Genomic DNA, 14,619 nt, shown 5'->3' on the forward strand with positions numbered 1-14,619 from the left:
GACGTAGTGAACCAGTATAATCCACTTCATTGAAACAACCTCTACAGTTAGCACTAACATTCTTCTCCACTGAAGATGATAGCAGAAAAGTCTAGGGTGATGATCTGTGAAGCTAACATTTTTATCTTCTTTTGTAGCTCACATAGAGAAATAAATAAACAAAAGCAAGTAACCATTAAGTACCAAGACTCTGAATCTTAATGTGGCATTTTATCTTAGACTACATTGCAAATTCAATCACAGAAAAGAATGCAGTAAAAAGCAGAAAAGTGACTGATGCTCAACACATACAATGGGCTAGACTTCTTTATAAACATATGTTATATGTTATGAGAATTACACTATGAATTTTATGTTAGTACTGGTATTCCAGGATGGTTTAAGAAGAAAAATGTGTTTTCAGAAAATTACTGGTCAGTATGGAAGAACTTAAAACACACATAGAATGCAAATAAACAGTATTCAAAATGTCTCTCAAGTTCAGTAAAAGAAATATAATAATTCAAGAATATGGCATTGACAACTGTTAATATCATGCTAATAATTTAGTGAAAAGGAAAGATTAAATAAAGAAAATATGATTCCTTCATAGCAAAGTATATATAAAAGACTAAATGTATGAATATATCTAAGGAGTTCTTGAAGAAACTTAATGTAAAAACAAATGAGTACAAAGTGAGCTAATCTTTAATAATGCTTGTTATCTATAAATTTTCATTTGAAGGATGTGATTTCTGGGCCATAATTAGTATCTCAAATAGTGACAGACTTTGTATACAATACAACAAATGTTTGTCCTTAGTAACACCATTATTAAAGGATCTGCATCTTGCATGTTTGCAAGCACCTAACACAGTATTTTCTTTTGTAACCCAGATAAACTTATGATTTTTTCCAGTTCTCTATTTTTCATGTTTTTCAGCTCACTGTTGACCTGGATTTTTTCAGGGCGTTCAGAAGATTGAAGGAGAAGTCTGAAATGTTATTCTTTATTTGTAAATTGAACACATCATTCTCATGAGATTTCATCAAGCTCCAGATCGCTTACCTGGATATTATCTGCTCATCTGCAATGACTGCAAAAAAATACGGGAATACGAACTTGAAACGTCTTGAAAATACGTGGCTGCCTGCAGAAAAAAAATTCAGATCTTCATTGTTCCATACTGTTTCATCCTAAGTCTTCAAAGCTATTTTATGCAAAGCTAGTATATTATTGTTACAAGCCTTGTTAGGTCAAAATCTCCTTCTTGGGGGCTATCTGCACTTTCCAGGCTCCTGCCTTTAGAATCCAGTGGATACTAATATTTAATTACTCAAACATTTTTTAGAAGATGTCTTAATTGATTTTAAAACCATGACTTGTATAAAATGTGCACACGTGCCTTAGTAGGCAGATATATGCTCAAGTGACAACTACTACATCTTAACCATCAGTGAGGTCCTTAAGCCTAGAAAAGGAGTGGTAGGGAATTCTAGATTCATTCCTGTACACAATACTAGGCATTTTCCAAATATTTTCAGGGATTACTTATGCCCTCAAAACTGATCTCCTCATAGACTGTCAGGGATGCTATGTCAGTTTCTAGGATAACAAAAAAGAACATGAGCTCTCATTAGAGCTATGCTACAGTTCATGCTGTTACAAGGGAGCTTAAGCCTGCATCAAGTATTTACAGCTAGTAATAGGCCAATCAACATTCTGGCCTACATGTGAGTATGTGTCTGCATATATGTATATACATAATTCACTTTGGTATTGATTCCAAAAATCTGATGATCCAACAACAGTTTTGAGTTCTGTATCAGCTTCTTACCTACTGAAAAAGGTCATGAAGTACTGTATGGTTCATTAAAGCAGCGTATTCAGCAAAATATCAGCTATTATACTGTGCCACTAAGTAATTATTGACTATAAAATAACTTACCAGAACATTTAAATCTGAACTAATATCTATACTCACATATACAATTATATAAATGTTTATATATTTAGTCTACCTAACAGGTATTGACATATTTCTAAGGAACTATGTGTTGAAACTAAACAAGGCTTTTATTACTGTCTGTGTTACACAATTGTACTTGTGTTACTGACCACTAAAACATGTCTCTGTAGAGAATAATATGCACATCATCTCCATGACTTTCCTTAACAACCATTTCAGCATTCCTCCTCACTGTTCTGGGCTGCTTCATCAAGCTTCAGATTTTTCTCATAAGAGAGAGATGAGGTAAGCAGGGCTCTCCATTTAGGCTTCAAAACAGCCATGTAATACTATATGAAATTCTATGCAGCCATAGTACAGGGTGGCATGCAAAGAACAAACACTCATGCATTCATAATTATGTCATCAAAGCCTGACATGTCCATGATAGGTCAATAGAAAAGTTCTTTGATAAACTGGATATCTGTTATGTAACTTGGATAAGTTACACTGAGAGCAAAAAATGGCATCCATTAGACACTTAATAAAAACTCCAGAAAAAAACTGGATCAAAGTGTCTAGATTATCACCCTAGGTAAGCAAGTATATTAAAGTCAGGTGACTGGGACTAGACTCTACCAGCTTCTGTTTTCTTTCTTTCTTTCTTTCTTTTTTTTTACTCCAGAGATATTTGCATTTGATCTGTCTTTGCCTAAATATCTGTAAAACAGAAACAATTATCATTAACTTTCAACTTTCCTTACAAAGAGATCAGGGAGAATCAGGAACACGATGACTCTCAGATGAAGAACACTATGTAACTGAATAAAGATTATTTCCAAATTCACACTTATCAGTAGCTGCAAAACAATACACTGTGTGAATGTGATAGGCCATCTTCAGATTTTCACTGAAGTCTGCTGGTCTTTTCCTTGAATTTTCTAATTATTATTTTTTAATCTAATTGGAAATTTGCATGTGGTTAAAGCTTAGATGCAGGAACCCCAAAAGTGCCTGAAGATACCCAACATTGCTTACATAAATTACCAAACATGCTGCTGTGGTATTTGAAAGGCCACAAATCTTGTCAATCAAATCAAGTTCTAAACAGTTTACTGACTGTCACTTTGGATCTTCATTGTGTCAAGGCAAAACATTCCTCAGACACATTTAGAAAGGTTGCCTCACCAGTCATCAATTGTGTGTATCAATTCTGTGTATTAATTGTGATACCAATTGTTCCCTTGCTCAATAATCTACTAATACTGATGTGTTTTCTCTGGAACTGCCCACTGGAACAAGCAAAGTAGCAAAGCTCTGATTTTGTAAATAGCATGGAACTAAATTGACCTCAGCAGTTATACTCTGAATCTCAGAGACAATTCTGTAGGAATATTAATACACCAGATTAGATGATCAGTTTGTGAAAATACTACTTAGTCATGTACAGTATAATCCTAGAAAGGACTGTGTTTTCCAATCATATTCCAGTAATTTACCTTAGGATACGGTTAGTTTCAAGATGCAGTATAATATTTTTTCCTAACAAAACACATGGACCACACAAAGTAGACTGCACAGAATTCAGGATTTTTGGAATATGGCTATTGTTCAGCTATCTGGCTGTAAAATCTGTCTGCTTCCCACTTGTTTTCAGCCCCAGGTTCTGATTTCATTCAGTGGTATCAAATCAAAGTAAAGTGGCATGCCTCCAGCAAACAAAGCAGCACAGATTTTTTTCATGCACAGTTGGTTTAAGTATCTGTACTATCTATGAGGGAAGGTCAGGGAGAGGTAGTCCTTTGATTAAGTCAAAGACTGATAAAGTCTTGCCAGAGGAAAAGGCTTTGGTCAGCTCTTCCCTCCCATACAGCATCTACAGTTTTTTAACTCTCTTCTTCAGTGCCCTTGTTTAATATCTGTAACACATGATGTCATAGAGAAGACATTACTTTAATAAGTTCTGGAATATATCACTATACTGTCTCATTTCATGTATAACATCCTATGGTTTTAGATAACAGTTAATGAGAACACTAAATTCAAACTTAAGTTGAGACAATTTGCTGGCATACATGAAGAAATAGTCACCAAATCTGAACTAGAATCTTCCAGGCTGAAATGCAATAAAGCTTAAGTGTCATAGATGACTCGCTCTCACCTCTTTCTCTTCCAAAGAAAATGAAATTTCCACATTGATCATGAAGCCTATACACTAATTGTAAGCAATCAATTTCTAAATAGGTTGACCTTGCCTGGCAGATACCTGAAACATCTAACAGCTTAGAGTTCCTAAACTGTTCTGTTCATTCCTACGCAGTTTTAAGCATTGACTGATGTTTTTCAGAATGGAAACTCAGAATCCACTGTGGTTTTCCTCCTCTTGTTCCAAGAGAAGCAAAAACTGTCTACTGTAGGCTAGGCCCATTTGTAATCACTAGGAATGTACCCTCATTAGCAGAAAGTGATTTCCTAAAGAACGTGTTTATTTTTTTCCCCACCCACTATTCATATACACACTTCCACTTTCAAAGGATGGTGAAATATTTTTTCATTGCAGAGATACTTTTTGCATTGTTCCTTAAGAGTTTACATACCTCTTTTTTTCACCACAATGTCTATTTGGTCAGTCTTAAATCCCCTACTGAAGAACATTTCAGCAGGCGTTAGCTCTGGTTATGCTCTTCCATTAAGCAGTGCACAAAAGTGATCTGTTTTTGTTTGTTTTTTTTTAAGCAAAGACACTCGAGGAAGAGGAAAAACTAAATCTGAACATAGATCTTCATCTTCCTGAAGAAACTTCAGCTGACCTTTATGGGGTGGATTCACAGTATTCAAAGAAAAGTGTCCAGAATTACAGTGTTCTGTAGAATTACATTCATTCAGTCTATTATCTGTCATTCCTACATCTGACACACCGTATTTAGTGAATGCAGATGACATGGGAGAAGTGTTTTCAAATAACATCATTTCTGGACATCAGGAATAGTAATTATCAAGTAAATTATTTTTCTGCATAAACAGATAAAACAGTTTTGAATTGTAACAAAGATTCTGTAATAACCATCACATGTTTACAAATGTTGTGGTATGCATTTTGAATTTGTACCATCTTTATTATTTCTGTATCGCCTCAAATCTTAGGCAAACAACGCAATTTTGTCTTCTATATTTTTTCACATGTGAATGCCCTCAAAGTATCAAGTTTAGTAATCTTCACTTGATATTTTAGATACTTGAGATTTTAGCACTTTTGAATAAAAATGCTATTAAATAAGAAATCCTATTTCCAAGTTGCTATAAAGACTAGGTATGCAGCAAACCAACCGGCTAAAGTTAAATGTCATAAAAAGGCATCTGCACTAACAGATTCTAAGTTGCCTGAAGTGCATTAAGCATCTTCCACTGTAATATCATACTGTGGTGTTTTCTCTGCCTCAGTTTTATGGGAAGCTCCAGCCTGGGCTCTCTTCCAGACTTGCATGTGCATTGTAAGGGATGCAACTGCAAGAATAACATCTGCAACTTATGTTTGCTAACACTTATTTTGCAATTGTCACTAATGGTTTACTGCCCATTTTTGCTATCAATTGCTACCAAGTTACATGGAAACTTTTTTTTCTCTATACAAACACCATATTTTCTAATGCTTGGCCTTTAGCTAAGGTTGTGCTGTCATCTACTAGAGGCTCCAAATGAATGTCAGGCCTCTGCAAAAGCATTGCCTTGAGGATTTGCTTTAAAGGTTTTGCATATGTTTATGATGGTCAAAAAAATTTAAGCTTTTTATTATCAATTGTGTAGAGATTTTTCTACATCATTTCCTGGCATGCCATGCCCATTGCATATTTTTACTCACTAAAGCATTCAGGTTAGTATCGCTAGTGGTGAAAATGGACATAAATCTCCTAAGAAAATGTATCATCCCCATAAAGCTCTGTATACTTTGTTTTTTGTGTAGCTAGAAGGAGTTTGACAACTGAATTATAAAGGAAGGCAGTTCCATCCTGATTTCTTAAACTCATTTAATTGGACTTTTTTTTTTTTTGCTTCTCACTTTACTCTCTACTGAGACAACTATGAATTTTTAGAATTTTTTTCCTCCCTTTTTCCACAACAATACCATCTGTGTAATTCAATACTCTAAAATATCTACTTTATCTGTATGTGAAATAATACAGCACAACATAGCATAATCTAAACATTATTCACTGTAAAAACAACAATAGCTTCCAAATGGTGTATTTAAGTGTGCATTTCTGGCAAAATACTCTAGAACCCAGAAAATGCATATTATGAAGGGAAACTATATTGCAGCCAAAAGTAGTCTTTCTTTGTATATATGGGAATGTATTATTTAAACATTTTACTTCTTAGAATGTAGACAGAGTTCTATATTGCTTTTCCAAAATGTATGAAGTACTAATATATATCACAGCCTCTTCAAATGTCTTCATTTTATCTGGCACATTGGAGCAACACAGAGATATTCATGGTTGCAGGTATAACAGGGCAATGGGGATCTAACACTGTATTTTAACAACATTTCAATACCATCATTTTCATTAGAAACATGACTGTCTATCATCTTGGGTTTTCTGCTGCTCTCCAGTGTATTCTTTTACAAAGAAGTCTAGTTTCTGACCTAAAATTACTATTCTCATTTCTGGCAATTATTGTATATGTTAGTTTTTCAATATGCTTTATCTTGCCTTTGTAGCTTACTGACCCCACTGCCTGCATTTAACATCACAAAGCTTTCTTCACAAATCCTTCCAACAGCTTCAGATACCACATTATCTTGGGCAAAAATCTACGAGTAATTGGGAATCTGAATTCAAAAGTCAAACTTCTTCATAGCTACCAAGGATATTTTCTTTCTGCTGAGACCTTTCTTTTCCGTGTAAATGCCAAATTAACAAAAGCATCTGAGGGTGGGTACATGAGGGTCAGGAGGGTGTGTGTTAAGAGTGACATCAACTGAGACAATAAAAGGGCTTCTAAGTTACTTAGAAGCTCTATTTTAAAGTCAGATTTAAGGGGTCCACTAAACCAATTCAGTAGTCTTTAAATATACTTGACATCAAGACACAGCCATCTGCCAACATACCCAAACCAGAAAACTGCTTAGGATAGTATTTCGTGAGTATACCTCTATTTTATTTCCAAGTTCTCTAGAAGACTTATCTAGAAGATTTTATCATTGCTTTATAACTTGCTTTTATTTTATTTTTAAGGTAGCCTGAAAAAAAAAGGGAATGTAAGTAAGATCAAACTGTTTTATCTAAACCAAATGTTTGAAATGAATACATCTGAGACAGTGAGCTAGAATATCTTGAAGTGAATCCAATTCCTGAATACGTAATATTGAGTTAGATGGACTGCTAGGGCCATTCATATTAACATGTAAGATGACATATAGTAAATGCCTTCCTGTGCTGAAGTAAAACTGCAGAAAATATTGCAGAAAAGGCACTCTGGAGTTTTATGTTTCCTTATGTTTTGTTTACTCTGTATAAAATTTCTTCAGTTGTAGCAGAAAAGATGCATGTCCTAGCAGTAAATACTGAAAATCTAAACGGGAAACAGAAATTTTGACTGTGTCTTATCTGTCAGTTGTAACATCATTGGTAATAAATTTTCTACACAGCAGTTTTGCTGATGACGTACAAAGCAGTGTGAAATTCATATTGGAAATGCACGATTAACACTGAAAATATAGGGGGCTCAGTTCTGATTTCTTTTGTGTGACTAAATGCAGAATGAAATAACTCAGTAGAGTTATGCCTCTGTGCAAAATTGTCCAGAAGAGAGTCAGCCCCCTCATTCTAAAGCAAATGCAACTCAGTTCTGCAAAAGAAATACATAAAATAATTCAAATTTTCAGCTGCATAGCAATACACGAGTATTTCAGCATACTTAAAGCATACCAAATGCAAATGATAAATAACAGTTCTACTGCGAGGATGTGGTTCTTTTCACCACTAGCCAAAATGTGAGTACATAGATGATAATAATGCAAAGCAATTAAAGCTGACAGAAGCTTTCAGACTTGCTTACAAAGTTACAGAAATTTTCTCCTAAGAAATAGCATTAGAACCATTTTCTTTCCTGCCATACTCCTTGCTGCAACCTATTTCATGAGAAGAATGTTTTTAAAGCCACTTCTGATGCCTTTCTTTAACTTTTTTCCTAATCTAAATTTCTTTGGAATCCAAAGAACTACTGGAAATACTGATCTGTACATTTATTCTCTTCTATCTCTGCAGACAAAATGAGTTCTACAAAAAGTCTGGCCAAGACTGTAATGATTTTATATGCCATATGTTTTTTTACAAACTCTGATGGAAGACCAATGATGTAAGTACATTATTATACACTTCCAAAGTTTGGGGAATTATGTGAACTATTCTCAAGAATGTGGTCTGTTTGAGTACCAGTTTAAGAGCACCTTAGTCTTTCCATCCCCACTTTTGAACCCCTTGCCCAGCCGGCCAAATTCTGATTTCTAGGTAGAGCAGTAGAGATCTCAGAAACATGCAGAGTTTTTAAACTCTTTTTGAAAATAGTAGATAAAGAAAAATCACGTATGTGTTTTCTTAGGAAGATCATTGGGTAATTAATCCACATCTATTAGCAGATGCTTGAGGGGGATCCAGTGGGTGAACATTTTTTTATTGCAACAGCCTACTTGGAACTCACCCTCAGACAATGACATCAATCAGCACTGAGACAAAAATCCATAGGAAATCACGCTTCCTTAGCTCTAGTGTTTAAAGAAAACTGCCCCTGAATAAATACCATACTTAGTTCTCTTAACCAGTTAATTATTGTCTCGTAAGCCCTAAGCTCAGCTACACCAGGTAAAAGAAATGATAAATACATAAGCAAACACAATTATCACAAAACTGGACTACTTCCCATATTTAATGCCTTCTCACTCATATCTGTTACAATTAGCAAATCACCATCCACACTCCCTCTCTACTCCAGATGTTATTCTACTCCTTACAAATGAGAAAGGTAAGTTGTACAGCTCTGTACTGCAATATCCTACAAAAGATCCCAAATCTGGATTTTGACTTAAGATGATGAATTCAAGAGAGCCATTATGAGTCCTTTCCTTTCCTCTCATTCAGGAAGAGATCGGTGAGTGAGATGCAATTAATGCATAATCTTGGAGAGCATCGACACACTGTGGAGAGACAGGATTGGCTCCAGATGAAACTGCAGGATGTGCACAGTGCCCTTGAGGATGCCAGGACCCAGAGGCCTCAAAACAAGGATATTGTCCTGGGGGAGATAAGAAACCGGAGGCTGCTCCCTGAGCATTTGCAGGCAGCACTGCAGAAGAAAGCCATAGACCTGGACAAAGCTTACATGGATGTACTCTTTAAAACTAAACCATAACAAAAAGACCAAGAGCATTATATCTGTCCACGTAAGCACGTGTCTGTAGATCACTGATCAATTAAGGCATTTTATTTTTTAATTCAAACTACGATAAGGATTAAAGGCTCCATGCCAGACTGTAGTAGCCCCATTGATGATGGGTATTTCACAACTAAATAATAAAATGTATTTACAGGTCACCTATGGCCATTGCTGCTAACTCCTGGGTATCTTTTAAATGGTTAATGTAACTCATTAACTTCCAGGAGAATTAAAAACAAAATAAAAGGCAAGACCAGCCACAATAGAATAAGAAAGTTGAAAAACATTTAAGACCAGTTCCACCACTCCTATACAGAGAGCATTTGTCTGTAATCTTTGGGCCTACTTGTACTGTAAACCAACAACGTATAACTGCATTATGCCTAGGGTTCAACTTCAAGTTTGTCCTAATGCAAAAACACAAACTTTAATCCACTTTTATTTTCCCAAAAAGACCTAAAACCAGATGAATGTCAATTACATAGCAAAAGGTGCATGATAATTTAGGATTAAAGAGTGCAAACATGAAAAATAGAAGAAGGAACCCAAAGCTTAAGATTAAAGCATACTGAAATAAAATTTAAACAAATTGTGCATGAAAGAATGAAATTTTACAAAATACTGAAATGAAGGGAAGGTTCATTCACTTTTCCTCTTCCAAAAGATGACAACTCATGATTAACTGCAGAAACAGTGAGAGCAGAGATTGTAGCATGTATGTATGCACAGCCCTAACTATAGAACTGTGAAATGGTTCTACTCAAGATAACAACAATTGAAACAAATATCTTGTTTTTATCTCTCCTTTAGTCTATAACCTATGAATTTCTGTATATTGTGCCTAGGTTGCATAGGTTAAGTGGCTCACATAAATAAAATTATCCATCTTCACATGTGCACTTTTACAGAATTGGGATTTCAGTTTGCTAAAACCCTGAAATGACAACCATTAAAATGCAGAAATCAATACCTGGAAAAGGAACTAACAAATAAAATATAAGCAGGACTCAGAAAGAATTTGACAAGAACATGGATGGGAAAAAACAATGATGATAATATAAAAAGCAAGTGGCTAATAGAAAATTATTTTGAATTGTATAGACAATGTGCTTATGACCTCAACCACTTCTGCATAATAAGAATATTTTCTCTGTAGAAATGACAGCAGTTTCCTCCAAACATTCCACTGTGAGAACTCAAACCTCGAGCAGAATTCCAGTTCTAAGCCAACACATCTGTGTGGTCCCATACCACTTTTGGGTGTTTGATGTCCAGCACATCTCAGGGAACATCATGAAAAACTCATACATAATTACAAATATAAATGCAATCTGCTGGAGGCTAGGAAAGTTACTTGTAACTAGTGAACTGCAGTATACAATCTAGGCTATACTTTTACTAATGTAAAGGCTCTGATGCTGCAAGCAGATGATATACCAGTGCACATTAGTGCATTGCACACACAGGCAAAGATTCCATGCTGCTTGCCTATTTGTAGAATCAAGGCCTTAAGGTGCACTTTCTATTTATTCTTGTATCAGACATCTGTGCTAACTGAAATAAAATTGTATTTTGTACCTATGTCTCACACATGTATTACAAAATAAAGTGGACCAAAAGCTCTTGGACATTATTTTAAAGCATAATAACTGAGTGATCTGTCACTAGTCTCATCTAATTTAGCATCTGGGGCTAGATTACTACAGCTTTTTATTTTTAACATAGCAATGTAAATTCAAAAACAATGTAAGCACTTTTAATCTTTCCTTTCGTCTCTCATGCATGCAAAGTCACACAGATGGTTAAAAATAAAGGTGTTTACCTAGTACAAATCCATCTACATCCTCTCACAACAACACATGGAGGAACTATACAAACTTTCAGTGTCAAATTCACAAACTCTTTCCATTTAATCTAAGCAAAGAATTCTATTATCCATACAATTTGTTCTTTCTAGCCTTCAGCTGTTCAGCAGATGGAAAATGCTTACACAAATACTTAAAGTTACTGTTGGCTTCAAAAAAAATACTGTTTACAGAGGGCTTCAGGGGGGGCAAATGAAGCACAACTGAATGTTATTTAGCTAGAAATGTGACCACAGATAACCCATGTCCAGCATTGCCTCATTTTTGGCTGAAAATCACACTTTGCCCTCACAGTATGTCTCTTTGGAAGGACTAAAGCCAGCCACTGGCAGGAAAATTGATGCTCTGTAATTCCCATTAGAAAAAAAAAAAAAAAAAAGATGTAGTTTGAATGAAATTACTACTACTTAAAGGAATTGCTTAGAAAACAGGTTTATTACAGCTTTTCAGCATAAATCTCTGATCAAGTGTTGCAGCACTAGGAAGAAGAAATAATAGAGCTGCTGAAATATCTGTATAAGATGATGAATAATAACAAGAGGAGTAGAATGAAAATAAGAGACATGATAAAGACCTGAGGAAGAAAAAGCAGTAAAGGGAAACAAATGGTATTCACTACCTATCTTTCCATAAGAATGGAAACTGTCCTCTGCACCCAGTGTCACTGGAAGAGGCAATCTTGACTCTTCAGTGCATTTGAGCTCCCTTCCCACAGACACTGCTCTTTTAAGCTCTTCTCTCTGTCTTAAATTTACACCGCCAGGGTGCGTACGAGCATCTAAGCAATGTAAATTCTAAGTGAGCTGCATTCCACAACAGAATCAGACATGCATGTGACCACCAATGAAGACTTCTTACGTCTCCTGTTACAGTGAGAAAAGGTTAGAAAAGTTCTAAAACCTTTCACATCTCCAGGAACAGCCTTCCAAAGAAGCTGTGTATGTGTATTATCTCTAGACAGCCTCTTCCCCTCCCTGAAGTTGGTTTGGTTTTCTTAGCTGCTGTAAAAACTGCTGTTTTGTATTGCTTATCTTACTGTCAAATAGCATACACCATCTGACTCCTCGCCTAGCTGGCACATTCACGTGCTTTTGTGCAGGCTGCACTGTCTGTCATTGTTCTACTTGTGGATTTCTAGAACCGCGTGGTTCACCTCTGTGGCAATTGCAAAGTAAGGAAAAGAGAATTTGCACATTTTGCATTGCAGCAAAGCTTGAAGTCTTTTATGGGGTATATTTCTATAATAAAGACACAGAAACCCTTGGGCAAGGGGCATTGGCTATTGAGTTCTAGTTTTTGGAATCCAACAGGTAATCTGACAGCTTCTTTCACTTGTTCAATAATATCAACTGAAAAATAAATGACAGCAATACATCTTTAAGCCTGACAACACCTGAACTCAGACTGTCGTACACATTACTGCAACACTCCCATCTGATTCATAATTACTACCTTGGTTAGTATTACCCTACTTACCACATAATAATTAAGATGTACAAGTGAATTAAGATGTACAAGGGCACACCTCAAGTACTGTGTCCATTTTTGGGCCCCTCACTGCAAGAAAGACATTGAGGCCCTGGAACAGGTTCAAAGAAGGGCAACAAAGCTGGTGAGGGGTCTGGAGCACAGGCCTGATGAGGAGCAGCTGAAGGAGCTGGGATTGTTCAGTCTGGAGAAGAAGAGACTCAGAGGAGACTTTATTGCTCTCTGTAACTACCTGAAGGGAGGTTGTAGTGAGCTGGGGGTCAGCCTCTCCTCTCATGTAACTGGTGACAGAACTAGAGGGAATGGCTTCAAGCTGCACCAGGGGAGATTTCGGCTGGACGTTAGGAAATACTACTTTGCTGAAAGAGTGGTTGGGCACTGGAATGGGTGACCAGGGAGGTGGTGGAGTCACTGACCCTGGAGGTGTTGTGTTCAAGGAACATTTGGATTTTGTGTGGAGGGAGATGGTTTGTGAGTGCTATCGGTGACAGGCGAACAGTTGGACTGGATGATCTTGAGGGTCTTTTTCAACCTTGGTGTTTCTGTGAAATGTCTGTTGATAAAAGTCTCTGTTGCTTATCTTTCTTTGCATTCAGATATCTTTTTTCCTCTTCCCTTGTCTGTTAAGTTCTATCCTATCACCTTTCATAAGTAACAATCAGACAGTAATGGTTTTAGTTTCCAACTCCACTACCCAAAACCTAGTGTATCAATTAGAAAGGTCAATGTGATAGGAAAGGAGTTATGACAGAGGTGTGATGATGAAAGGACTAGCACAAAAGGAAGGTGCTATAATGGAAAAAGATTACCTACATCAGAAGATGTGAGGTTTACAGGGGAAAACTTCACCAAGGAGGAATCTCTAAAAAGAGATCCTTCCCCAGTGGCAGTCAGCCCTTAAATGGGGTCTAAGAGAGGTGCAGCCAGACTCCACCCTTTCCAGTAGCACAGGTGAATTGCCTTCACTGGTGCTCCCAAAGCTTTTCCTCAGATGCTCAATCAGTGGTTCAGGCTGTGACTCAACAGTTCCCATACAGCCAACCACTGCAATTTAAGCACTTAAACAGAAATATAACCCATCATATTACTGTTCATCGATTGATGCTTTAAGGCAGGGTCCTGCTCAAGGTGAACAGACTTGTCAGAAGGACGTGGACACAAGTTCCCCCTTGCCTGTATGATTTCCCTGAGAGGTGTGGTGCAACACTCGCTCAGAATGGCATTCCACGACACTCTGCCCACTGCCACGCACAGGAGCAGATTTTGACAGTGGGGCTGTTCCCCAGAGTAACCATTTTGCAATTAACCTGGCTTCCCACCGTGCTCAAAGGGGAACAGACAGATGTTCAAAAGGTAGGGTTCTGCACCTGAAATGAAAGTCAATCTTTACCTGTATTTAATTATGTTGATAGATAACAACTTAAAAATTAGGCAAATATCACTGATAGCCATAGATTCAGCTAGGGCTCGGGATCAGCCGATTCTCCCTGCGCGGAGCTCGTTGTCATCTCCACAGCTGAGACACCTCAGCACACTGCAGACGCCTGTAACGCGAGGCACGGCAGTTCTGCAGCGGAACTGTGGAACACAACGCTTAGCGGCGTTCCCTCAGCACAGCTCCGCGCGGGAAAGCTCGCAGCACCGCCGCGCCGCAGTCGGTTACCTTCAGGCGGGAGTTGGGAGCGGCTCTTCAGCCCCGGCGGGCGGCGCTCGCTCTCCAGTGCCGCCTCTCAGCCGGCAGCCCGGGAGGAGGCTCCGCCCGTTCCGCCGCACACCCTCCACGGCCGGACCCGTATCGGGACTGCGGCCGAGATCTGGATCGGGATTCGGACGGGGATCGGGATTCGGACGGGGGCCGTGCGACGCGACCCCGGGGCAGCGGCAGCCCTCATGCGGCCCCGGCC

At 37.6% G+C, this 14,619-nt stretch overlaps 2 protein-coding genes across 3 annotated transcripts in view; one reads left to right on the top strand and one right to left on the bottom strand.

The window, feature by feature from the left end:
- The window catches only part of FAR1 (fatty acyl-CoA reductase 1), a 74,703-nt gene extending 60,175 nt beyond the window's left edge, over positions 1–14,528 (bottom strand). The window contains exons 1-2 of the mRNA XM_090140398.1: positions 14,379–14,528; positions 1,049–1,130 (exon numbers count right to left, since the gene is read on the bottom strand). The gene's annotated coding sequence lies outside the window, so the exon portion shown is untranslated. The remainder of the gene's footprint in view (positions 1–1,048; positions 1,131–14,378) is intronic.
- Positions 6,125–11,577, top strand: PTH (parathyroid hormone). Of its 2 annotated transcripts, XM_090142025.1 has the most exons (3): positions 6,125–7,070; positions 8,198–8,288; positions 9,068–11,577. In XM_090142025.1, exons 2-3 carry the CDS (start codon positions 8,203–8,205, stop codon positions 9,336–9,338), a joined length of 357 nt encoding a protein of 118 aa, XP_089998151.1. In that variant the 5' UTR covers positions 6,125–7,070; positions 8,198–8,202; the 3' UTR covers positions 9,339–11,577. The 2 variants fall into 2 exon arrangements, with proteins under 2 accessions (XP_089998151.1, XP_031469931.1); XM_031614071.2 differs by lacking the exon at positions 6,125–7,070 and having other exon boundaries at positions 8,184–8,288.
- Positions 14,529–14,619: the final 91 nt, after the last annotated feature.

This window comes from Phasianus colchicus, chromosome 5, assembly GCF_987193195.1.
Source record: "Phasianus colchicus chromosome 5, bPhaCol1.hap1.1, whole genome shotgun sequence".
Lineage (NCBI taxonomy): Eukaryota > Metazoa > Chordata > Aves > Galliformes > Phasianidae > Phasianus > Phasianus colchicus.